Source organism: Aquila chrysaetos, chromosome 13 (assembly GCF_900496995.4).
Source record: "Aquila chrysaetos chrysaetos chromosome 13, bAquChr1.4, whole genome shotgun sequence".
NCBI lineage: Eukaryota > Metazoa > Chordata > Aves > Accipitriformes > Accipitridae > Aquila > Aquila chrysaetos.
This window is the reverse complement of record NC_044016.1, coordinates 16,470,812-16,498,414: the sequence shown is the minus strand read 5'-3', so window position 1 is coordinate 16,498,414 and position 27,603 is coordinate 16,470,812. Positions and strand designations below refer to the sequence as shown.

Below are 27,603 nucleotides of genomic sequence, written 5' to 3'. Positions count from 1 at the left end.
CATGGCGCAGAACACAATTGTCCTTATGTTTGAAATATCCTTTTATTATGTTTGATTACAGGCAAAATGCTCTTAGAATGTAAAATCAACACGCAGCCCTCTTTTACACTCCAAAGCAGTGAAATTCAAAAATGTTGGGCTTTGTTAGCCCTAATATTTCCCAGCTTGCAGGGAAGTGGGTAATACTTGAAGACAACTATTTCAATAATTGCATTTTTAAATATACTTACTAATTCTTCAGTGTTTGTCATACATTTCTTCTGAGATTTGGATGCAGGTCTTTTTAGTTAAGCTGGCTTTGATTTCTTGTATTCCTTTTAATTTCTTATAAAACAGACATTGAGGAATTGTTGCATTTTATCTGATGTTGAATGACTTTAATTTGGTATTTCGAACCATTAAATTTTGCTTTTGCATATTGTTCTTAATCTGAAAGTGCGTACTTCAATTCTGTAATGAAGTTTAGTTCTGCATAACCATACTGGAAAAATGGAAAATCAAATATTGTTCTAAGACTTAATGTTATTTTAAGGTAGGTCACTTTTAATGATTTGAAACAATGATACAAACTGTGATTAGATTATCTTGCTAAACACTGATAGAAACAGGCCTAATTTTTTTCTCTTCAGTAAGTTCTAAAGATCTATGCTGTCTACCAGGAAAGCCGTCAGCTTAACTAGCACTAAATATAATTTGTGTCTGAACAGGAGAGAAATAATCCCTAATGCAAGGATGGTTGCCTTGAAATTCTGTCTTTTCAGAAGCTGCTTTATAAGGTGTTTGTTTATTGTCCCTGCTGTATGGTCAGCAAGCTGTTGCAAAAGTAGGGTTTGTGACTGAAAGACATACTGTTCTGTGTTGTAATCTGCTGTGTGACAGAGTTCCTGCTTTGAAATAGCTTAAGAATTTTTACTTTAAAAAGTTGATTGAGTTGGTCAGGACAAAATTGCTTTCTTTGCATGGTGTAATTTCTGGTAAACTTTGTGAAATACCAAGCAAACTCATTCATATGTGGGTAGAAACATTTACAGACTTTTTTGTTGTGAATTCAAAACACTAGTTGTAAGTAGAATTTCACCTAATATTTTCTATGGAAACTTTCAGAACACGACTGAGCAACAATGCAGAGTCTGTATCACTGCTTATCATTTGATGTGCTGTCTGAAGACACTTTGTGGGCTTAACTTCTTGTGTGCTTGGGAGCTCCTGAGCAGAAACTGTTCTTTAAAACTTGTCATCCATCCACCTGTCCCCATCCTCCCCCCATCTAATTGAATGGCTTCACTATGAGTCACTATGAGCTTTTCTATAGTATTTTTGCAAAAGAAGACTATAACACCTTTTGTCTAATGTGACTGATTTTGAAAGGTGGACTTCCATATAAGCAAAACTTGTGTGGTATGTAGTGACTAAAAGTTTCAACTGAAGCAGTGTAAATATGATGAGAATTCCTTTCCAGTCTAACAGTATATTTTGTCATTGTAAGTCATATTTAATACTGGAATATTTCCTCAGTTCTATATATTGTTAAAATTTAAAGCAAAATCTTATTTAAAGGCACAGATGAATTGTATGGATTTTGGCTGGATTCTGTGGAATGATGATTGCTTTCTAGTATAATCTTTTTTTTTGACCCTAACATCTTCCTTTACCATACCACTAGCTTATTGGAGTGGGGGAAAGGCCAGATTTTGAGTTTAATCTCATCTCTCAGAATGAACAGGCTTTTAAAAATCTTTTGGGGCTTTTTATTCTTTGAATACATTATTGAGTATACACCAGAACCTTTTTATCTTGCACTTCCATGACATATGTTCCTCATAAGAATAAAAAGTAATGGCTTAGCTGTGTCAGAGCCAGGGCCTGTCAAGCCTGGTATCCTATTGTTCCTCTGGCAAAGTGCGTGTGGCTGAATAAATCACAGTGTCTCGCTCAGCCTCTGCTGGACTGCAGTCTCCAGTTGGCTGTATTCATCACCTCCCTGGCAGAAGGAACTGTGCTGTGCACAGTGTGTAGGGGCTGGATCTCACGTACCCAAACATGAGATCCTGGGAACGGCAGGTAACTCTGCCCATGATGGCAAGAAACCTGTAGCTTGCCATTCGTAATGATGAGGAGTTGGAGGGGCTGTCAAATTTGCTTCTGCCATGGGCGGTATCCTGCTTGACAGGAGAGGAAAGAGCGAGACAAGAGTCAAAATGCAAATGAAGCGATTGTTGCTGTTTCATATGAAGAGCTGCTTTGACTTCCCCAAGGTGGTTTTCATTAGTCGCCAAAAATGGGTATGTAGGGAGACGTATAAGAACAGATGCAGACATCCTGTTTCTCTAGTACTTTTGTAGCTGTTGACCATTTTTGGTTTTAGGCTCTTCTGGAGCTAGTTGTGACTTCTGTGTTTTCAGTAAGTCCCAGTGGATTTCTCATTCACGAAATAGCCCAAACTTCTTTTAAGCCTGTACTTAATTAAGTCTTCACTGCTCCTCTTCAGTCTATCAACATAATTAAAGTTTGTAACATTCCAATTGAGCTTCTAAATGTAACATTCTTCTCTAGCAAATATTTTTGTTGTTTTATTTTTCTGTCCTGGGTAATTCTTAAGCCAATTATTTTAGTAAGTAACACTGAATAATCCTTTGACCCTTCTGTACTTCTGCCCTTTGTGGGAGCCTCTAGCTTTTGTTGCCGCAAGCTTATGAAGAATACATTTATCAGTTAATATGTAAAAAGTTGGGTTAGAGGAGTTAACCACAATTACTAAATTTTGATTGGGAAGGGAGTTATATTTTGGCAGATCATCATTTTATGACCAAATATGGAAATCTGGGCCCATTTTGAGGTTGACATACCCTTTGCTTTTAGAGTGACCATGATTTTCTTCCAAGTATTAACACTGGTCTCTTCTTTGTACTGGTATTCTTTCTTAAAATGTTATTTTAAAGGCTTCAAGTTGTAAATCAGTGTTTTGGAGGTTTTAGGAACAGTAAGTTATGTAAAGTTGGACAAAGTTACTTTTTCTTTCTCTGTAGGTTATTAATCCAGTGTTGCATTTGATTGTGGGAAAATGAATTCAATGTAATAAAATAGTCTGAAATGTTGGTAAGGTTCATGAAAATGTCAGGAAGCTGCATCCATCTTTAACCCTAGAAGCCTCTAGCCTGGTATATCTTTTTCGTTATAAGTACATTAGATTTTTGCACATAGTTTTCACTGAAAATCTTTTCAAAACTTACTACCCAAGAACCTTGTAAGTTTAAAAAAATGTGCCATTACATTCATGTACATGAAATTGTAATATAGTTAAACAACTGTTGGCAACTCTGGTTTGTTACATGTAATCTTTACCATTATGCATTTTTGTAGGTATGCAATAGCTTTGAAAGTAAAAAAAACCTGTAAGTATTCTTAAATTTTTATTTTTACCTTTTACAAGAAAGGCTTTTTTCCTGTAAAAATTAAGAGATTGAAAATCTGAATGTTTTGAACAGGTCTTCAAATGATCTTTTCATACCAAATATATAATGCTTATTTAAGCTGAGTAAGAAAACTTGCTCTAGTAAATGTTAAAAGGCTCCTTAAGGTATTTAGAATACAGCAGGCATGGTCTGTGGCATAAAGCTGAGGGCCCACCAGGTGGTGCTAGTGGAATATATTTAATGTTGCTTTAACAGTACTTAAAATGTGTCTTAACAAATGTGAATGAGATGGGTGCAGTACGTGAAAACTTACTTTCTATGTAACAAGCCTGTTTGTACAATTAAAAAGAGTAAACTGAAATATCGTGTAGTGGCTTTGTGGTTTGGGCACTTACAAGTTTTAAAAGTTGGATATAGTTGCTGAGGAAAAAAACTTATCTGTAGGATGGTTAATGTGGGAAGCAGACAGGATGGAGGCATAGTCCCAGATTCTTTACCTGCTTTTTTGTTAATTCAGAGAGCAGTTTATGAAACTTGTCCATTCATGTCCTATAAGCATATCATATTATGACCACTTGCTTATTTACCTACTACATTTTGACTTTAAATAGGAAAATAACTTTTTAATAATGTTGGTTTAACTGTTAAGATTTTCATCAGTGCAAGAATCTTTCCTCTTAAGGAATGTACAGAAATGAGGTTCTCATTTTATGAGGGAGTGGGGGAGTCTAGTTTTCTGTTTTAATGCATTATGTGGCTTAGAAAGTCAAAGTAGAAACAAATTCTAGTTCTGAAGATCTACAGATTATTAGATACGGTTTTTACCAACCCTTATGAGGGCTTTCTTTTGACTCTCTTGAAAATTGTATCCTTTAAAAAAAAGGGGGAGGGAGAGATTAGAGAACAGTGTAGACTGCAGTAGTTTGGAGTAAATGTCTATTGCCTACTGATTTGAGCAGGTTTGGTTTTGTCTTAATATGCCCTGACATAAAATACATATATTCTTTGAAAGTAGGATGTAGAGCATTTTACAACATTAAATTAGCTTAAATTATCCTATATAGCATCCCCCTTTTAAAGAGAATTATTAGAATTTGGAAAACAAACAAATAAACAAAATGTTTGTGAACCAAAGTGGCTGTCTCCTGTCTAGTCAAAAAGCAAAATCCAGAACAACTGCAATCAAAAAATCCCCAAACCTATTTTGCTTGTAATCTTTAGTATTGTAACCGAGCTAAATGTTTTAGCATTGTATGTGCCATTGTCACATTAGTAACCACCTCACTGTAGCTAAAAACAAACTAAATAAAACCACATGGCAGCCACTAATAGGTTTGTAAAAGTTTGGTTGACTATGGTTGAAGGAACCAGAGGATAGTTTCTTTGGAGTTTGTGACCCTACGCGATTACTCTGGGTAACAAATTTATTTAATGTCTGGGTTTTACTGTCTTAGGCACAGCAGTATGGGGTTCTGCGTGAGTGGAAGTTCTTCCCCTCCCCCCCTTTTCCAAGTCTGCTACACCAAATACTTCATAGAATAACTGCATGCATATACAAAACCATCTCAGAGTGGATGTCAAATATCCAGTGTATGCTGCTTCTGAAAGTGCTTTTTATATCTTGTTTTCCTGCTTGAGATAATTTTTTTACTTGGCTTCCCTCCCTCCTCCTCCTCCTCCCCCCCAGTGTATAAATGTTCTTGCACTTGAGGAAAGGAAATGCGCTCTTTTCAAATGTTTCTTTCTCCCATCCTGAGTGTAATTTTATTTACTCGTTTTAGCAAGGAGTTTTTGTACTACCTACCTTAAAATTTGGCACAATTCACTTACTACCATAGAATGATAGTATTATTGCAATCCTCTTCTGAAAATTGTCAGTGTAGCACTAGGAGACTCAATAAAATGTCAAGTGTGTTAAAATTCCCATCCAGATCACTTTGTTTTTTCACTGCATAAAATACTGGGAGAGATCAAGCAATAGCTCTGTGCAGTAATACAGTTTATAGTACAGCACTGTAAAAAAGTGTGCAAAACACTTTTTTTTTTAATCTAAGTGTAATATCAATGTGTTAAATTTAGAAATTGCATGAGACGTAACTTTTTGGATCTGTTCAAATATCAAGATGGAAGAGCGATTAGTGAAAAGCTATTAGAAATATGTGCTAATGTGTGTGGTTTTTTGGAAGCAATATCCAAAAAGGGAGCACTTGCCAGATGCTACCTTTATAAGGTGTGAACATGTTAAGAAATACTTTCTGCTGCATTGTTCTTTAAACTACCCTTTCTTCAGAAAAATCAGTTTGATGAGGCTTCTGTCAACATTGTTTCTCAGCAGTTAGGTTTTTGTGATATGACCATATTTCTGAACTCTTATAGGACTGTTTTCTGAATGTCATTTATAGTCAAGGAATGCCTGTAACACTGAAGCTTTTTAAAAGATCATGTAAACAGTTTCATTTTCACTTGCCCCATTCAGCTGGTCTGAGCAATTTTTTGCTCTGTTAAATCAGTTGTTTGAGTGGGTCTGGAGTTATGCTAATACAAAAGAGAAGAGGATTTTATTTTCTGTATTTATTGAAAGATCCAGTCTGTCTGTAATATTGAAATGTTCTTTTGAGTTTTGAGTAACCATAAAATTTGACTTGTGTGTACAGCAGTCTACCAAATTCCAGTTTTGATGGGGGGTGGAATCTGTAAAAACAACAGTAAGAAATTCGCACCTTCTATACCTGCTTTTTACACTATTTACTGTTTACATCCGTGGAACATTGAATGAGAATGTGTTTTATCTGTGAGCTATTCTCCAGCTTTTTCTAAAAGGAGGGGCTTCTAGGTATCAGTTTCTTTATTTAAAAATTTGACCTACTAAATGTTCTTCAAAAGGAAAATTTATAGTCTAATTTTAAAACGATGTAAAGCAAAGTTATGATTTTCATTGACAGGTCTGGTTCTTGAGGACTGTGGTTTCACTTGTTATGGCAAAGATAAGTTTATTCTAAGAGTGGAATAGTAAAAGTAAAAATAGTTCTGAAACTGATAGTGTTCCTCTCCAGTGCAGGAGCTGTACGATGCCTTAATTATCAAGCTGAAATTCAAGTTCTGTTGAAGTTATCTGAAGAAATACACTGTTGATTCAATGGTGTCAAAATTTCACAGCTAAAAACAAACTTACACTGTGAATACTTGACTGCTGTTTTCTCTTGAGTGGAACTAGAGCACTCAAAGGTTTTTTAGTTATGTGTTGTGATTTGAAATGGTAAGTTTATCATCATTACTGAATGAGTTTGAGGTGTGTGGTAGATACATGAACTGTAGTTTAAGTTATTGAAGACATGCAGTCAGTGTTTTACTTTGGGGATGGCAGTAAGAGCAGGGAGAAGACAGTATTAAATGCCGCTGAGAAGCGAGCTGCAGCTCTGTGGCTCAGTCTGTATCAAGCTGGTTTTTTTCTGAGTATTTTAGGCAGCTAGCTTTAGACAATGAATGTGCACACTCATGAGTTGGATTCATGTAGTAGTTTAACTGATGTTATACTTTAGAATGTATGTGTTTTTGATGAAATTGTCAGGTAGGTTTTTGTTTTGTTTATGGAAGCTGGTTTGCCTATTTACTTCTGGTAATGCTTGTTTCTCATGTTTGTTTTAAGATACTACAGAGGCTGATATCACACACAGGGTGTGTTTATAATAGGGCCAGAATTGAAAAAGAATGGATGTTGCAGCTCAGGGAGGGGTGTTTTGGCTTAAATGGAGATCTTTTCCTTTGTCTGTACTGTCTTACTTTTGTAAGTATTCAGTTGATTCCAAATATTTTTTAAAACATCAGGCTTTAAAAATAAAATATCCAAATATTAAATTAAGTCACTTGCTAAGTCTTTCTTTTGTGTAGTTCAGTTGTGTGGTGTTTTGATTATTTGCCATTTTATTTTTCAGCATTGTTAGTGAAGCAGGAGCATCTATCTACAGCGTCAGTCCAGAAGCGTCCAAGGAAATGCCAGACCTAGACCCTAACCTAAGAAGTGCAGGTATGAAGTGTATTTCATCACCATTTCAACATGGAGCTCAAATCTCAGTTCTCAGACTGTATTGTTTATAATATTAAGTATAATGATAGTCAAAAGTATAAAAAGTGAAAGTTTTGCATGTTTTGTTTCTAAACTTTAATTCTTCTATCATTTCACACTTGGAAGTCCTAGGTATGGAAATCAATGACATCATCTTCTACTAAGGCTTATAATGTAAAGGTCCTTGTGGATATATTCCTTTAATAGGCTGGTACAGGAGAATTTATGGGGATTAATATAACCAATAAATTAAATGAATAAACTTTCACAGTTGGACATGTCCGTGCCCACAAGAGCTAGACCTTCCCTCTCTTCTCTTGTTCCTTGTATGTACACAAATGTGTCTAATAATAATTAAACACTTCAAGGGCTAGAAGAAAATGTAAGAATAGAACAGATATTTTGAAAATTTAAAGGTGTCCATTCATTGTGATCACTTTGAAGTCTTCATGTAGCTGAATATAGCCCTTAAGAAATACTATTTAGTTTTAGTTTTAAAAAATTATCTACTTCAGCTTAAATGTCACTGAAGTATAATACAGCCCAAGTTCTTAGAAACGTACAAGTGTTGCCACTGGTATAATTTTCAGTGTTTGCTTAAAGAGTAGTCTTTAAAGATCATATTCTTAGCAGCTTCACTGGTGTTCAAATTCTACTCATGGAGTTGGTTTATTGGGAGACAACTGTAAGGGCGGGTCTGACATTATCTTTGGGTTACTTCATTTGTGTACTTATATTTGTGTGTCTTTTTGTATTTGTTTTTATCTGCCTCAGTTTTTTATTTTCTTGGTTTTCCTGCAATTTGCTGTCATACCCAATCAAATATAGCATATTTGAAAATGCAGTAACACTCATGTATAACTCTTTCCCAGTCAAAATTGTGCTGTTCTTAATTTTAATCTTAGTGTAGCAGGTTACTGGCCTGGAAATCCTTAGGAAGGTGTAGAAGTAGATCAGCAGAAAACAGTTCTGAAGTTACATGGTATTTAGGGGTAAAAGTTTTTAGAATTCCCCATGTTCCCCTTTCCTTTTATTTCCACAAAGGGGAAAAAGGGATTTGTGTTAACTTGATATTTCAAGTGAATGTTTTTACAGGAATATTCTTTAAATGTCTATATCAGCCCTTCCCTTTGCAGGACAGGCCTCTAGCTTCTTTTTGCTTGACTCTTTCTTCCCTGCCTGGGAATGGACTCCATTGTGATTATTTCTTTCCTGGGCCACAGAGGTTTTGAATGTGTCATGGTATGGTCAGAGTGAATATTAGGCATGTGATATTTCTGTATTTGTGACAGATGCCACTAACTTTCCCTTGGGCCAAAGCTTTTTATGTTGCTGATATATTAAATGTGGGTTTAGAGTTGATGTAAATGCACAGAAAAACACAGAAAAGGAGGAAATCTAATTATTAACAGTATACTTTTCCAGATGTACATGATTTTCCTTTTTTCCAAAGTTAAATTTTAAACATTTCAGACACTTTTATTTAGTGTTGTGCATCAAATACAGTAAATGAAATCAAATTTGTAATACATGACCAATTTCAGGATTAATTATCTAGAGTTCATAATTTCTCCATTATTACTAGGAATTGCTTCAGGCATAACTTAAGTGCTGTTGCATCTGGTTTGAAAAGCATCACTAATTTTAACGTGCCGCAGCAGTACCACAGAATGGATAGAAATTGAAAAAGGGTAGGACAGAAAGTGAAAAATAATTGCTTAGTTCCATGGATGTCGGCTGTTATGGAACTGACAGCTAGAGGTATATTTATCACAATAGAGTCTTTCTAGAAGTTTTAGACTTTATTCTTGACGTCTTTTGGTGTCAATTTGTAATTAGCTGTGCTAAAGCTGTGCACGTTTTTTTAAAGCTGAATGTAAAAATGTGACATAACATTAGAGGGAAGCATTAACTGATGTTTGGGGGTTTTTGCAAACTTTTTTCTTGACTAGCTTTTACTTTGGTACTTCTGATTTTCCTTTAATTTGCAGCAAACAGAAAAGTGACATGGTGTCAAACCTGACTTGCTTTTTATTTTAATTGTTGTGTTACATCATGTCAGGTTCTGTGCTTACATGATAGCATTTAGTACATTAAAGGAAGCTGACAGCTGCATGATGAAGTGTGACATTTATAGTTAAAATAAAAAGTACAGCTGATGTGAGATAGCTGTGATCTTAATGCAGTTTGCCACTTTAACATTTTTCTCAACACAAACTTTATAGAAGGGTTTGGGGTTTTTTGAATTACATAGGTAGGCCTATACTTGTCCATCAGGTACATAAATGTAAAATATTAAATAATGCATATTATATGAGAACTTACTTTCACATCTTGTGATATGATCTCTGTCATATTTGCAGTGCTGTTTAGCAACTGTTTGTTATAAGTTTTCACTTCATATGGAGAAATAGAAGACATTCTGATAAGAATATTACCTTATTATTTTCTCCTTGTCTGAGTGTTGTATACAGGGGGAAAACAGCAACCTTTAGCATTTCTTGGGGGTGCTAATTAAAGATATTAGTTAAGCCAAGAACTCAACTGCTTATTATTTTTTTCCCTTTGAGCTGTCTTTGAAGGTCATGGATAACATGGGTTTGTAATCAGTGATTGAGAAGGATTTCATTATAAACTAATGGTGTATGTATAAATTATAGTGGAAGTCTTTCTGGTCATCCATACAACACTTTAGCCAAAATTGCACTTAGGGAAAAAAAAAAAAACAAACCTGCTCATTTCTTAAACAATTTGCTGGTATCTACAGCGCAGAGAATGGAATAGGGTCTCTCCAACTTTAGAATTGTTCTCCAGAGATGGCTACCTTCTTTCTGGCACTAGGCAATGTCAGCTCCTAATAACAATTCTTTACACTGACCCAGGCTCTTTAAAATTTTTATAGCACCAAATCTCAATATTTCATGAAAACGCAGAAGCTTCTGTACTGCTACTCCAATTGCTGTAAAATCTTGTGGAGTGGGACTCAACTAAGTACATAGTAAAGAACTTGATGAAACCTAGTTACTTGTGTTTGAGCAGAGTGAGAAGGTATATATCCCCTTCTGACAGTCATTGTAGGGTTAATGAGCAGAACAGCTATTACTGAGCCTCACAGAATTAGGAGCTAAGAGGCTTATAGGCCAGAGCAATAAAAGGATTTCCTACTTGATAAGCTGAGGAACTTTAGCTGCAGCAGATCAGGAGGGTTCTGCCTAGACAACAAGCCACTGGCGTTCAATAATGGGGATTTTGGGGTGAACTTGCGACAGGGTTGCAGCCTGACAGAGAAGGGAATGCAAGGCTTCCTTGAATTCTCCTTCCCAAAAGCTGTGCCTAAGGACAGGTTGAAGATTCGGGGTGGGAATTTTTGTAGAGGAGAATGAACACCATAAAAAGAGTGCCTAGCAAGCTGGAAATGTCGATCACCTTTGTGAAGCTTATTAATGTGTGCCCCCTCAAGACTTTGTGACTGCCTGCTCTGGGGTTAGTGGAAGGGTAATGAGGTAGCTGAGAGGCTGGGTGAGTGACTGCAGTTCTGCTTCTGCCCCAGCATGTGTCCTCTGGCCACCCTCTTAGAGAAGAAGTCAAATGTTTAATTTGGTAGAGTGTTCATAAAGCCATGAAATTCATGTTTACTTGTCCTGTTCTTTTGTTGGTGTTGGGTTTTTTTTGTTGTTTCTTTTGTTTGTTTGTTTGTTTGTTTGTTTCCCTGAGCTACCATCAGTGTAACACTTCATATTTAACCTTTGGTTAGCTTTTATTTATGGCAACTTCAAGTAGGAGTTTTTCACTGTAACTTGTCCATAAGATCTTCTGGATTACTCTGGGTCTCTGTGGTTGAGATTTGCTTCTGCCTTTTTTTAATGGAAGGCCTGGATGCCAGTTTCCCTTTGAAGCAGTTGTAACTACTGTGCTCAGTGAACTGTTACTTTGCCCTGCAAGTTTACCAGTAGTTCTCCTTGCCATTAGATGTCTTTCATTATCAGAGCGGTTGAGAAGACTGTCTTGATGTGGTATTCTTTGTATGAGTAAAAGAAAAAAGCTAAGCTCAGTGGTGACAACCATTCCTCCCTCAAACGGATGGACTCTGACAATCAGTGTCAATCTGGTTTTGGTTGCTGTCACTGGGCCTGTGAACTCTGGAATGAAATAGTTTTCCAAAGGTTGGTATCTTCTTTGTTTTACCTCCATCCTGTCCTATGTAGTTTTGCCCAAGGGTTTATTTTGTTGTGCAGAACCTGTATTCCTGATGAAAATTAGGCTTCTGGGATGAGAAATAAAATGAGTCTGTACAGGTGTCAGTGCGTGGACACTGCCACGCTTTCTCTTTTTTTTTTTTTTTTTCTCTCAAATAGCACTTCTCCACTTCTACAGTTCCTTGCTGTTGTAAATGCTTATTGGCTTGAACAAGTTTGGCTAGACAAAATGGGAAGACTGTGGAGGGACAGGTAAAGTATATAGAACATGTAAGCATGTATGACTTGTGTTTAAGGATTGACACACACAAATATGGAATTTATATACTTCCTAGATGCCTGGAAACTTTTAAAGTATGGTCAGCTAGTGGCAGGTTTTTAGTTGTCCTTAGTACAAGGAGGATAAAGGATGCACCAGTTGTTTGGCATGTGCTCACATCAGAATATTTTTCTTCTGCCTCTCCACCTCTTGAAGTGGATACCATGATGAAATTAATGTTGCTTAATAACTCTAAGAACCAGAGGAAACTGCTGAATTCTGGTGAAACAGTGGCTTGATCGTGGAGAATCGCTATGAGGCAGTAGTCATGCTGGGATTTTACCCTGGTTTTGATATACGCTCAGTTATATTAAATGAGAAAAGCCTACTATTTCATTAAATTGATGAATTACCTTTCATTTTGCGATGACTGCTCTAAAATATAAGCAATCTCTTTCTTTCTTTCACTATTTAAAAAGCAAAATAAAAACCTGAAGTGCTTCATTGCATTGATTTATAAAAATGCAGACAAACCTGAATATGTAGAATTCTTTAAACACAGGATAAGGTGGGAAAGGGGGTTATCTTTTTTCAGACATCATGTTTGTGTAATCACTTGATAGAAGAGATCTCATGCTAAGCCTCTCCAATTTATTTTCCTATCTTAATGCAATCGTATGCATTTTGTTTTTAATTTGCAATTCTGTGTTCAGATGCTGAAACAAGAGCAACATACTTGAGCTTCTCTAATGCAGTAATTCTAAGAAATGCTCATTTTCCTCTCAGACGTGAAGGGCCTGGGGACCTCTGTCAAGACCACATAGTTGTATTGCCCAGTTAGGAAAGCAATGTAGATAAAATATTTCTTAAAGGTACTTTTTTTGCAGGGATTTGGAATACTAACAGGGCAAGCATGTGTGTTGTGCTGCATGCACAGGTATGATCCAGTGTAGAAACTGTGTTGCTTCTAAAGGATTATTTCTGAGGATAAAGAAGAATCCGAGAGAGCAAAAGGTCACACAGCACAGCTTGCCTTAGCATTGTCAAATCCCATCTGTTTGTCTCCTCTCCACAGGGCAGAATACATTGGATTATTGTACACTCGAAGTTCAGCACACCACTTGCACTTTTCCTTGCAAAAGAAAGCCTTACAGGCTTTGGGGGCTTGTTAGGACTTTGAGACTGTCATGCTACAGGGTTTTATTCCCTGGGGTGCTGTTAAAGATAGAGACATACGTTTCAGAGCTGTCATACTGGCCAGCAAGTGGAAGGTAGAGATTGGAAAAAGATGTAATTTCTTTTGACTTTATCTTAAGGAAAGTAAAACAATTTGATGATTAGATGTGTGGGACATAGTGCCTTGATGTCTACTTGAGCTAATTTCTTCATCCTCTTAAAAGAGCACTACTCCCTCTTGGCTACTTAGGAGAGAAGGTCATTTTTCAAAAACTTTATTGAACAGAAGTCTTACAGTTAAACCATTTGCACTACTTTCTAAATGGAAGCTTCCTTCTACAGCTAATCGTACAGGATTGGTGCAAGTTCCACAAGTTTTCAGAAAGAGTTAGAAGAAAGGAAAGTAAGCACTGAATTCTTATGCATTAAAACATTTTGCCAGCCTGTTTAGTTGGGTTGTGTGCAATTACAGCAGTACAAAATGAAATTGTAATCCATCTTTCATCTGCTGTATTCTGTAGCATTTAAGAATGAGTTTAATTATCCTGTTGGAAGGGAAAAGATGCGGTGGTAGGAAACAAAATGGATGGTGAAGAGCAGTAGTAGGCAAAGAGGGGCTTGTTCCTTCTCTCCCCATAGGACCTAGTTCCTACTAATGAGCAGAAGCTCATCTCAAGGTGTGGGCTAGGCTCTACAGTTTAAACAGAAGTTATAGGGACTCTGTGGATAACTTTAAAAAACAGTCCCTAACTGCAGATATTCTGGAAATGACTGGGTCTCCTACAGTTGTGCATGGACATGTGTGCCTGCATCAGGATTTTGAGAGAGGGAAAAATGGGCTTGAATTGCCCAAAACCAGTGGCACAATGCTGCTGAATGGGTTGTTACACAGGTGTTAGAGATGTTTGTAGTCTTTACTTTCTTGTTGTTCTAGACAAGAATCTAACGTTTCCCAACCTGTGCAAACTTCATGGCATCTGTGAGAGATGGTATATAATCATTAAAAATCCTGTTCATTGGCACTGTACTTCCTCTGAAGCTGTAGAGTAGTGTAGTAGTAGGCTGGAGTAGAGGAGTTTGTTCTTTTGTAATCTGCAAGATCAAGACCCAGTTGGATTCCCCTAGGCTTCTGCCTTGTTACAGAATTAAAAGTGGGGATTACTATAAGCCAGATGAAAACTATTCTGTGTGGCTGTTTTGGATCAGTATTTTCACTATGCTAAGAGAGTTGTGCATGTGTGTATAGCTCTTAACTGAGCATCATTCTCTGTGCACATGCTAATGTTTGCAACTGGTGTGATCTTTGCATGCTTTGGGGAAAGACATGATGTTTACCTTGCCTTCCTCTCATTTACCTATTTCTTACATCGCAGATAGATCTGAGTTCAGCAAATGGACTTGGCCTCTTATTTACATAGCATCATTTTCTGCACTTCTGAGCAAACTGAAAATACCCCACCAGTTTGTCTAAAAGTGATCTCCAGAAGCACAGCACTAGTAAAGGCAGCTCTCGTAAAGCCAGTTTCACTTAGCAGAAAAGAGTTAAGAAAATTATTTACTACTTTCCCTCTGGATGTAACTCTGTGCATGTGTGTAACTCTGTGCATGTGTGTGTCCGTATTTTCCCTTAGGAGGCTTTGTTGTTTCTCTGAACCATGGAGCCAGAGGAACAATGAGTACAAGGATGTTCTTCAATTTGAGGAGTTTGGGGTTGTTTTTAATATAGCAGTATGATGTGTTACTCACCAAAGCTGCTTTTCTTACTATAGGCATAGGAAAAGACATTCTGGTCACTTACAAAAGGTTAATTTTTGTTGTTGATATAAATGAATATCTCTTGTAAGTACAGAACTTCAAGTATTTTTTTACTTTCAGTAGTAACAGTAATCAATGGCATGGTGCTGCAATTAAAATTAGTACCATCAGTTTGCATGTGAAAAGCATCCTGACAATGTCTACCTTTTAAGCTGAGCAGATGGGGAAAGATTTTTCTGAATTTATACCATCCTGTAAGACTAACTCATTTCTGTGACAGAAAAATCACATCAGGCTTCAATTAGATGATTATATGTCTCCTATCTCACCTTGGATAAAAAAAAGTGCTACTATCCTGTGATACAGAAATTACCAATACTTGAGAAAAGGGGTTTTGAGAGTGTGTTTCTACGAAAAAATACTGACTTTAAAAAGCTGCATTATAATATTCACTTGTGAGGTTTCCTCTTTAAATGTATTTCTTACTTCCTTTTTGTATTCAAGCAATCTCTTTTAAAGATTTTTGTAGTAAATAAATAGAACATTGTCATTCATTATTTCATTAATCTTCGGTGAATAACAGATTATCAGTTTTGTGGAGCTAAAAGTAAACTAAAATGTAACCTTTTTAAAACAAAAACCTGCTCACTTGCCACAGAAGAATTTTGGATGAAATGCAGCTGTTGAGCAGTTGCTTAAAATAAATTGCATACTTTAAACCCACCAAGAAGATATATGAGGATTCAAAACTGTGTCACAAATCCTGACCTACTGAGAAAGAATGCTTAATGAAAAGACTACTGTACATTTCACTGTATCCTTTGCAAGGAGGGTGAAATTCAGGTCAACAGGATAGAAAGCTTCCAGGACTCAGGAAACCTGAACAATCGATCACTGAGTAAACATTATTGCAGATACTTATGGAGAGTAATTGATCTTGAACACAATAATAGGCTTTATAAAGGATTTAAATAAGTTGTAATGTTTCCGTATCTACCCTGGTGTGATATATTGACAGTAATTACATATGCATTTGTGAGTTACTCTCCAATTACCTTAATATATTATTTTTTTATTTGATCAACATTGAAGTTACAACCCAGACTTTTAAGGTGCAAAAGTTAATTTAAAATAGGAGGGGGGATGATTTACTTGGATGTTATAGTAGAATATCTCAGCAAGATAGAAATACTGAGGTTTCATAATAAAAATACAGAATGTTCTCATTTATGACAAAACTGAGGTTGAACTAGTCATAGCATAATAATGTATGGTTGCCATATATTTATTTGTAAAACATTTGTAAAACTGTCCACTGCCTTCACAGCTGGAAGCTTCACATTGTTTCAAAACACAAACAAATGCTCCCACTCATATGAGGTAGCTAAACTGCCACAGTTATTGACTGGGACACGTTTTTATCGTTATATAAAGACCTGTGTGTTTAAAGGAAGGAATGCCATCATCCTGGACTTTTGGCCAAAAATGTTTTTCTGCTTGCAGTGGCAAGCAACATTTGAATGCCACTGTAACTGAAAGAAATTGAAACTTTTTTTTTTTTTTATTTCTTCTAACCATAATCATTCCTGGCAGCCTCAGACACTGCATTTGGCAGAACTTTGTATGTTCATTTTCACTCTTTCCCTATCTATAGCCATTAAGCTTTTGCTTTATGTTGTGGGAAAACAAGAACATTTCAATATGCAATTGTCTGAACACAGAAGTTGGCAGCCTGCCCCCAAAGCAGGCATAATACTTGAAACTATTTATAATAAATTTTGTTACATAATTGACAAGATTTCTAGCTGCTCTTTTGCACCCTTAATAGTGTGCACATCTGATTTGGGCCATAATTGCTTTAGATCTATTCTATTACTGAGGGGAGGCAGGTAGCCTAATTAAGAAGTTAGCATTAATTCTTTTTTTTTAGGGCTGGCAGCTGACATGGCCCTTGTATGGATACCATTTAGAGAAATAGTTGGAAGCCTGCTATACTGTTTTGCCCCTCACTGTTGAGAGTGGGCACTTCTTTCCATCTTTCGTTTGAAAAGGTTTAGCCTGAAAACTATTATCAGTATTCCAGAGTGGAAACTCTCTCCTTTTTAATCCCTGTGAAAAGTGCTATCACTTGCTGTAGAAAGTACTAGTAAAAACAAAGTTATGTGATGTGTATGTGTGAGGAAAATAGTCTTCATTTTAAATTTGTCAGTTTGGAAATAAGAAAGATTTGATCTTTTTAAGACAGGAGTAGCCAGATAATTAAGTATGTTTTCAAGTTCATGAGGGCACATCTGCTCATTAGCCATTAGGAAACAAAACATTTTAATATAATTCTTTATTTTCTATGAAGATCAGACACCGAGACTGACATGAGTTGTGCAAGCAACTCTAATGGAGGCTTTTTGCCCACGACACTGTCACTGCACTTCATTGGTGACAGACAAAAATACTTAACTATCTAGTGTGTTTGTCTTGTCAAGTGACCAAAGTATGGAGTGAATTGAGACCACCAAACAGTTAAATGGCAGAAAATGTGCTAATGACAAGACAGGATTTCAGTAAATATGGTTTCTGTAACCTTTTTTATTTCTCATTGCATTTGGAGGTAAAGTTCATCTACATTAAAGTCGGAGGACCACCTAGGCCATCCTGTCCCCCCAAGCTTTAAAATTTTACATGGATTTACTGCATGGCAGCACATTATGTTACTGTCATTCCAAGTATTGCAATAATGTTTTCTTCTTAATTGACAACTTGAAGCTTTGCATCTATCAGGTGTGCAATTCTTGTGGTAATTTTCTAATAGAGGGCCATGGCATCCTCATCTTAATACCCTCTTTAATATTGAATAGGGGTTTTTTTCACATTTTACTTAGACTAGCATATTTTAAGAATGACATCCCAAACATTTCATGTTTGACCCTGCTGCTTACTTTTGAGAAATCTGATTTTCTGGTTTTGCCCTGCATGCCATCATATAATTTATTTTGAATTTGCTTAAGCAAAAGTGAAGTATCCCTTAATAACCGTAGAAGTGAGAATGCATTACTTGTTTCATTGTCAGTCTTCTAAAAATGCACAGTTTCTAGCCATTCCTGAAATGTACTTTAAGCATATAAACAAATAGCTTTTAGGCAATACCTGTATTAGTGTAAAATAATAGAAATTTAATATGAAAAAAACTTCTGAAATATCTTGATTTAATTTTTAGGGGGAAAATGTAAGACCATCTGGTTTTACTCTGTCTAGTCCATGGTAGCAGACCTTGCACTTCTGCAGAGCGCTCATGATTTCAGTAATACTCTGCTTGTATTGTAAGAGTCCAGCAACGTGGATCAAACTGCCAGAGCCGTGCCTCGTTGCCCCCTAAAAATATCTATCTATTGCAGTGTGCTGGTACTGTAACAAAGAAGAAGTGGTTTGCCTGTACAAGAGACAGTAGATGCTAATGTTGACTGAATTTGAGCCTAGAGAGAATGTGGACAACTCTTGCGTTTTCCCTATTGTGCTCTCTTTTATTTTGAATTTGAAAAGTTCTGGGATAAAATTACAGCTTGAGTGGGAATTCCACAGGTCAGCTATCCTGCTGGTATTGGCTGTAGGAGCTGCATCCCTTAAATCGTATAACTGACAGTTAGTTGATCTTCACGCTTCAATATTGTAACTATTAGGCCTGATCCAGGAAAGCACTTAAATGTCTATGTAACTTTATGCATGTGAATAGTTTTGCTGGTTCCGGTGGGAATACTGACACGCATCTGTGCTGAAGTGCTTTGCTGGATCAGGTCCTACACCTCCACTGGAAGCCCCCTAGGGATATGACGGCATTGTCAACCTAGCTATTATGACAAGAAGAGTCTAAATTTTATTTCTTAATTGAAGGTTCCCGAGAGAAAGTTATGCTTGGAAAATTCCTGTATCAACCTATTCATGTAGTTGTCTATTTTTTAAAAGATGTAATGAAAGGGTATGTGGACAGTGAGACATATTTGCTTTCAGCTTATCTAAAATGTAACTTTTGAAATGTGTTTTGCCGTTAGGTGGAACTAAAAGAAAATTCTCTGAGAAATTATATAGCTACTAAACGAGTTTAAGAAAGCTTGCTAAAAGACAAGTATAGTACCTATACATAGACATAAATGCATTCATAAGAAATACATAGTTTTAAATATTTCCTGGTTTGGATCAATACTACTGTCATTGGTGTTTTGTTCCACTTTTGTTTGTTAGGTGGTGGGCCGTAGGTACCACTAGTATTTCAAAGTAATTAATATGAATTATTATAGGAAAGCATTTCTGCAGCAAGCTATACTTGTGCAAGTGATAGCCCATGTACTTACACTGGTTAACCTTTTGTGTTTGGTGGTTTTTTTGGTTTTTTGTTGGTTTTTTTTTTTGACAAGATGGCATGTGTGATTTTGCCTTTGAATTCAGAGCTTCTCTATCAGAGAAGCAGGCATATCAGATGTCACTAGCACAGTGCTTTTTGAACCTAGCTAGCAAATCGCCCTTGTCAGCATATGTTAAAACGGATAATAAAGGATATGAAAAGTCTTGCATAACTGTGTGGTGAACTTCATGTTAACTGTGCATTTAGCAGTGCACATCTTTAAAATGGAAATCTCTAATGCTGCATTTAATCAATAAACTTCACAGTTGCTGTTTGAGGAGCCTCTGTAGCCAATAAATGTTAGGTCTGTCTACTGTTTTGGCTTCAAGTAGCAATGTTTAGTCAAGTCCTTTTCTGAAATGCTGTGACATCTTTAATGCCCTTCAGTAATGGTAGTTGCTATTTAAATTAGGGCTGCAAAGGTGATTAAGGGACTGCACTACCTTTCATACAAGGAGAAACCGAGAGAACTGGGAGTGTTCAGCCTGGAGAAGAGGAGATTGCTTATAAAGGATTACAGCTTTCTTTTGTCCCACCCTATTTCTCTCATTCTTGCACAAGTGCACACACTAGGAAAAGGAGCCTTAGCAACAAGACCTGGCCTTGGTTTTTTGTTGTTTTGGTTTTTTTCTTTTTTTGTTTGTTTGTTTGAGGGGGAGTTGGGTTGGTTTTTTGTTTGGTGGGTTTGGGTTTTGTTTTTGTGGTGATTTTGGGGTGGGGTGGGTTTTGGTTGGGTTTTTTGGTTTGTTTTGGGGTTTTTTTGTTTTTTGTTTTTTTTGGAGACACCTTTGGTCCCTTTTTGGAAAGACTTTTGCAGTACCTCCAGTAGCTCCTGATCTTCATCAGTGTTTTCTTCACTAGGCCGAATGAATGTTCTAAGAGCTGCTAAACCAGCTAACCTGTTTTGTCTTTACTCAGGAGAAAAAAAGTTTATAAATGTAATACTGGCAGAGTAGAACTCCTCTAGTGCAGTATATGTGGGAGGCAGCACTGTTGCAAATGCTGAATGCAACCCAGTATCTGCAGAATTAGACCAAGGTTGAGAACTGGCATTTGCAAATAAGTATTTTTCCTGAGGTTTCAGAAAATAAAGGATTTATCAATAAATATAGGCTTCAAAAATGCAGTCTTGATTCAACATTTGGATTTAGAAGACCAAAGGTTCTTCCCATGTGCTCTGAATGGCACCAGAAGTGTTGGAAATTGCTTTTTTTTTTTTTTTCCCCCTAAATGTGGTTATAATGATGACAGATTGCAAGTTGATGTGTTTTGGTATGCAGTTTAGATTAGTTAAGGTCCAAGAACCATTTTCAAAGTGAACACTGAATTTTATGGTTGAATTATATAAATATGTAATATATGAGTATATAATATATACCTTAGGAAATACTATATTAGATAAGTCTGTGAACAGTTACTCCATTCTTTTTTAAATGTTTATTTGTTTCTACATATCTGTGATTTAAGGTTAAAGGTTATTTCAGAGTTTAATTTGAAAAGTTACATGTGCATTTAGTATGGATACAAGGGAAAAATTTAGTGTACACAGTTATATTTATTAAATCTGTGGCCTGAAAAAACTTTTTTAATGTCATGATAACAGTTTGAAATCTCCTTAGGTCTTTGCTTGAATTATTCAATTTAAAAGTTTGATTAATGTACATTTCAAGTCCTGTGTCTAACCATGAAAAAGGATTCTGCTATATTATTGATTATTTCATGTAAAAAAAGATATTCAATTGTAGAAGATTAAAAAAAAATAGCAAAAGCAATTACATGATTCTGATTTTTCAGATAAAACCCACAGTTGTTTTGTAATTATATTTTTCAGTTTCCATAGCTAGACGCGTCCAAGACCCATTAGCTGAGCTCGTGAAAATTGAGCCCAAACACATAGGAGTTGGAATGTATCAGGTAAGATAATACATATAATTTAATCTAAATAATCTGTCATGATATAGAGCAACACCAAAATGCTGCTTTATAATTGTCAAATAGTTACTTCTCCTTTAAAAGACATTTGTAGAGTTGATAGAATGGTAGTAAATACTTAGAAGTCATAAAGAGCCTCTTTTTTTTAAATCTCTACTTTTAACGATTGTGATTGAGGCTCTGAAATGGCTCTAGCCAGATGTATAGTCTATTAAAAACATCAAATCAGACAGGTAACCTGATCTGTAAAGCTTTCTCTTTTTTGTATTGTTACAGCAATGAGGTTTTAGCTCTTTGTGTAAAATACAATAAGATATTGATCCTCTATTTAGAAGCCACTAATTTGTACTATTAGGTATATTCATTCTTAGAAGTTTGTAATAAAAGCATTTGTTTTGAATTTTTTCATTTATTAAAGCTGAATTGGAAAATGTTTGACAATTCTTATTTTTATACATTTTTTTGTAGGTTATTTCTGAGAGTAACTTATACCTTCAAAGTGTCTTTACAAAGTGAATGGTATTGAGAAATGGTACATAAGTTATTGTTATTTTGTAGCATATTGGCATTGATTCAGGAAAGTATTTATGCATGTGCTTAAGTCCCACCAAATAGAGAAGTTAAAAAAAAAAAACCAAAACATCATATGCTTTTCTCTATATTTTTTAAAACTATAGAACGTGAGTAAATTTGAAAGGCTGGAACAGTAGTCGGAACAGAAAGCACAGAACTGCCTGGATCTGTGCTTTCAGGTTAGCACATCAGTTAATGGGATAGAATGTAAGTAGCAGCCTAGAATCCTTTACTGCTGCTGCTAAAGGTGGCGTGACAAAGAAAGGTGCTATGAAAAATTTCAATGAAGTTTATGTCCTGTTTTCTTTTGGTTTTAGAGAACTGAGGTCAATATTTTAGTTGGTTAAGGTAGCACTCGGTACTGCTTTTGCAAGCCCTACTTGTATTGCCACAGACTATTAAATGTACTCGTGTTTCTTGCTAATTGCAAGACTGATTGGTAAAACTAACTTATATAATTTGTCTTTCAGTATTTCTGAGGTACTAGAGCTCTATGTGACACTATTAAAAGGAAATTTGCACTCTTGAAAGCAAAGTCAGAAGCTCTGCTGCCCTTTGGGTGCAAGAGCTCTCTTGTGGCAGGGAAGGGAGGAGAAGAGGAATTAAGCTGTTATAACTGGTCTTCCTTCAGAGAGAACAGTCACTTGCTGGCATCTCAGAGGGCAGGCATGGAAAAAGCTGTTGTGTTGTACAGGGAGTCCCAGAGTAATAGCTGATATAATCCCTTAGATAAAGAGTATCAGGTACAGAATTTTATATTATCCAAGGCAATTTGAAAGGTTTTATTACATTTCAATTTATAATCTAATTGCTGGCTGTAGCCTTTTTATCAATTTCTGGGATGAAATATGCAATGTGCAGTCTAGATCAAAAATATAACAGGCTTTTTTCACGGAAGTGATTACTTTCTTAGCCCACTGTAAATATAAACTTAGTATTTAAATATGACCTCTCCTTCCTTAAACAGCCTGAAATTGGTGTTTAAGAATCTGACAAATCCAGGTTTTGGCATTCTTGTCCTGAAGGACAGACAGCGATTAGTCCTGCACTCAGCCTCTGCCTAAAGAGGCAGAGGCAGGCTGAGATGGTGTGCTGCTGCCTATGACTGTGGAAGCTGTACAGCACAAGCAGGGTGGTCATTTCTTGAAGGATGGTTGCACGCTCACTGTGTGTTGATCAAAGTGCGAGCTCCCTGAAAGGGTTGTCCTGCCTTTGCTGCTACTCCTGCCCAAGCGACCTGATCCTTTTCTGGTGCTGGTAATGGCTACGTGATGTCCTGGGTTGGCATAAGTGCGAGGCAGCAACGCATAGGCTTGGGGGAGGCATGGAGCTGCAGTTACTGCTTTTACAGCAGCCTGAGTTTTGATTGACTTGGGACATGGCCTTTCTGACCAGTTTAAGATAGCCAGAGGTCCCAAACTACTCTACTTGAAAGATAATGGCAAAGACATTAATTTCTCTGTCTTTTCTGGGAGTTTTTTCTCAGAGGTTGAAGTGAGAGAGTGGGGAAGCAGAACCTGCCTGATGAAGGCTGTAGCTTTTAAAATGGGACTGTGGCACGGGAACATTGTATGTTGAGCTGACTGACCCCCTTGGGCAGGAGCTGCTGCTGCTGCTATCAGCGCTGACAGTAGTGCTACAGGAAAGTGAAGTGGTCATGTGTTACATCTGCTGTTCACAATATGAGCTTTCTCAAAGTCTGGAATGTGTGTGAAGGGGCTGCATTTTCTGTAGTCACTGCTTCCGTGGGATTTTGGATCCCTCCCACCTGGCCTCTTGGTACTTCACGTGCATGTTTGTGAGAATATTGGTGTTTTCTAGTTTTTGTAGTGCAAGTCTTCCAAGCAAATCTGCTCCTTTGGACAGGGAAATATGAGTTTCCAGGTAGCGGTTGATCTCTGTAAATTGAATCCCATCAGCTGGGATTTGTGTTTACTTATTTTAGATGACAAAAAGAATTTGAAACTTGTACTTGACCACCTGATTTTTTTCTCATTTCAAGTTATGATTCTGAGTTTGTGCACTACCAAGAAAATCAGGTTTGTCAGAGAAAAATAAACAGGCCCTGGATTTCCTAACAGGTATTTCCTTAAGCAAAGAGAAGCACAACCTGATTTATTAGGGCCTCTCTCAGACTAAATTCCAGTTGCCTAGAGGTCCTTGTCTTCCTTCATCTTTATCTCATTAGGAAAATTGTTCTTTCCTCCCAGACAGGAAGCTTTCCAAAATTAATTTATCACCTTCAGACCATATTACTATGATTTCTTCTGTAGTTGAACATGAAGATGATGCCCAGACTCTGCCTGATACAGAATATTTTTGCCTTGCCACCTCCCCATGCCAGTTGAAAGCTAAATTCCTATTGGGGAAGAAGCAGTTAGTGGCTCAAGACTTTATTATGCTGCAAACTGAATTTTGGCTGATGAATTACCACTACAGTTGTAGTGATCTTGGAAGAGGTATATAAAAGCTGAGAACAAAGCTGCTTCACAAAGACTGCGGTTAGGGAATGGAATTCCAGAGCAAAGAAAATGAATAAAAAGTTAAAAAAAAGATGCCTAAAGAAGAAAAAAATTCCTTCCTCTCAAATAGAAACCCAACTTTTCATAGGAGAATAAAACAGCACTAGCATAAACTTTCTCTTCACCAGTGTTCATCAAATAGCCTCAAGTAAAGGGAATTAAATTAATAAACTTTTTAAAAGTCAAAACCTGAATCCGTATTATAAGGCAGAGAAAGGAAAAATAATGCTAAGGGACTATGTGAGGTTTGGTTGGTCTTTCACTTTTTATTTAATGTGCAAAATCCCTGGATGGTAAACAAACAGTAACCTTCAGGGAAGGAGCTAGGCTGAGCTCAATCTCACCTGTAGCCTAAGAACAAAATACATGGCGTGTGTTGAAGGATCAGAACTTTTGACAAGTCTTACAAAAGATATACTTTTGTACATGGTAACATCTTCACTGTTTAACATGTTTGGAAAATTAACATCCTAAAAGGATGTGAGATAATATATGTAGTTTTGTAATCTCTGAAGTGGGAGGATACTTGATTCCAGATGTAACTGGAACATTTTGTGTCAAATAAATTTGTAAACAATACTCTTACGCAGCAATTCCTTCCAGAAAAAAAAAATGGTTGAGCTAATTCTTGGTTTATTTTCTATATAATGCTGGAAGGTCCTGATCGAAGGAGAGTTTCATAAAGCCTTATCAGAATGCCTAATAACAATTAAATTTGGAAATGCCTTTTCTGTCCCTCTTGTCCCTTTTCCTCCCCATGTTCCTCTCGTTACTGAAGTGCATCAGTTTTGCATTTGATTATTATCTATAGGACATTTTATTATTTCAGTTGCAATTTGATATGCCTTTTAGGCTTGGATTTTTCCTTCCAAAAGATGGGTATGTTTTATTAAATGACAATGCAACTTTAGGGAGCACTTTTAATCAGATATGCTTCATCCTTAATCGGGCCAGTTCTGCCTCAATTATGGCATTGCAGATATAAACCACTTTAAAATCTACAGCCAACTAGTAAATAGCAAGGCATCTCACTGAAGTTGTATCTCAGTTCCTATTAGAAAGGAAGGAGATTTTTTCCGTTCTCCTAGAAGGCCATGCAGAACACTTTCTGCCGTTGCAGGCCATCCCTGCGTGGATCCTTCCTTTCCTGCCTTAGTGCCAATCCATACTAATGCTGATCAGGGTGAACTGGTGGGCAGTGGTGGAAGGATGTTACTGGCCTGTCCTGCCTGCAGCTGAAACTGCATGGAGCCCTTTTAGTTTGCTGCATTCTTTAATCATCTTCTTCCTCCCTCAAAAGATGTGCATGGCATTGCCGCTGTCCAGTTTTTCTAAACCTCTGGTGGGTGCCTGTGTGACAGGACAGGTATTAGAAAGGTGTGGTGTTAACCTCATTTTTGACAGTAGTATCATTTAAAATTTTATTACTCTTCTGAATGCCCATCATGCAAATTATTTACTTGAGGCAAACTGACTGTATATTCAATGCTTAATAGTTACTAAATTTGGAGATATTTGGGAGGTGAACTGTAGCAACATTTTAGAAATACAGGGATCAAAGGGACCTCCAGGGTGTATCTAAGTAAAAGAGTAAGGTTAGGTACAGCTGGGTCAGCCTGATACAACTATGGGATGAACAAGCCTATGCATTATTTCTATTTGTTGTCTTTCCCACAAGAAAAGCTGGCTTGTCCCTTGCACTGCAGGTAGTTTGTCAGCCTGTTCTTACAAAAGTCTAGCAAAGATAACTTGGTAGCTTTATTTGTTAAGCCATTCTAAGGCTTAACAAACTTTAGATATATTTCTTAGATTTACTATCTAAATCAATATTTTGGGTAAACTAAATGTTATATTGTTTCTCTAATAGCCGAAACTTGAAAATTAGCGTTTAAATAGGAAGCTGCTAACAAAATGAAAGCTGTGAAGTAGTTAGTGATTGCAAACAAGAGTTGTTATAATCTGAACATTGGCCATTGCAAAGAATCAGTGTGTGGTTTAAGAAAATCTTTGTCTTCATTTTTCCTTAAAATAGATACACAGTTTTTAATGGTAAAATATATAAGTATCCTTCTTTGTATCCTTCTTGGTATCTGATTTTGGTTATATATCCTTCATGTAGTATGCTTTCATTTAATAACACGGAGCAAAGTACTGGAGCTGGCTGATTTTTTCAGTCAGAAATGTACATTTTTCACTGAGTATTTAAGAACTTTATTTCACTCCTTTTTTTTTTTTTTTTTTTTTGGTTAATTGACCCATAAGGTATATGAGTAGTTAGGTGTGTTACTTGGACAGCACAGGAAAATCACTCATGTATGATGTTAAAGTATGATGACATATGATGTACAAGATGTCTTTTAAATCTCTGAAGTGTGATTGTCAAAACAACCTCAAACTTGAGCTTGCTTTATTAAGCTTATTAAAACAAATTTGTGTGGGTTTGCAACTTAACATTTTTCTGATTAAAAAAATGGGGTGTCTTATTAGACATTAGAGCAGTGCTTTATATTGTGTGATTCATGTAGCTCCTGTGGAAATTCAGTTCGGCAGGAATGTTGTTTGCTGGTCCGAATTTTAGATTGCAGGTTTCAACACCCAGTTGAACAGCCTGTCTACAAAATGCTTCAGCGTTCCTTCTGTATTATTACACTGAATTTATATGTACAGTTAGGCATAGAATGAATCTCCTATGATATAATTGCAGTTTTGTGAGCTTGCTTACGGTTTTCTGTACTTTAATTGAAATGGTTGCATAAAGAGAACCTTTGCTTAAACTAAGTGTCAAAGGATACCAGGGCTAATAAGACCACTTATTAATGAATGTATATCACTCCTTTTTGGCAGTATATGGCAACAGGTTAATTACGGGTGTACCTTAAGTTGAAAAAACTTATAATATGAAATATGCTGGTGGACTGGAGTCTGGCTGAAACTGTGGGGTATCGTGAAGGAAACCTGGCTATTTTTGATACTAAAGAAATTCCTAAAAAACATATACTAAAGGATATGTTGCCACTGATGTAAGTAAAAAAAAAAAAAAAAATTGTGATAGTTAACAGGACAAATTCTGGGCTGCTTCTATATTCATCTCTGAATGAACTTACTGGGACTTGAAAGACAGGGGCATGTGGGGTAGTATTTCACAGTGCTCTTAGCTCTGCTCCTCAATAAAGTAAACTTAAACCTCTCCTATGAACCTGTAGGCTCCTGCAAAGAGACTATTGTCGCAGAATTTTTTTTGCAGCGTACTGTAAGGAATTGCTTGCTTTGAAATTTGTGGAAAAGGGAGAGGAGTACTCAAAGTTTTAAGGTTTACAAAAGCTT

The 27,603-nt window shown here is 36.5% G+C and overlaps 1 protein-coding gene across 5 annotated transcripts in view; it reads left to right on the top strand.

Moving 5' to 3' along the window:
- SRBD1 (S1 RNA binding domain 1) overlaps nt 1–27,603 on the top strand; it is a 135,075-nt gene that overhangs the window by 59,390 nt on the left and 48,082 nt on the right. For all 5 annotated transcript variants that reach the window (XM_030035446.2, XM_030035441.2, XM_030035443.2 and 2 more), the window contains 2 exons: nt 7,346–7,437; nt 21,084–21,166. In XM_030035446.2, coding sequence (XP_029891306.1) covers nt 7,346–7,437; nt 21,084–21,166 — 175 coding nt within the window. The remainder of the gene's footprint in view (nt 1–7,345; nt 7,438–21,083; nt 21,167–27,603) is intronic.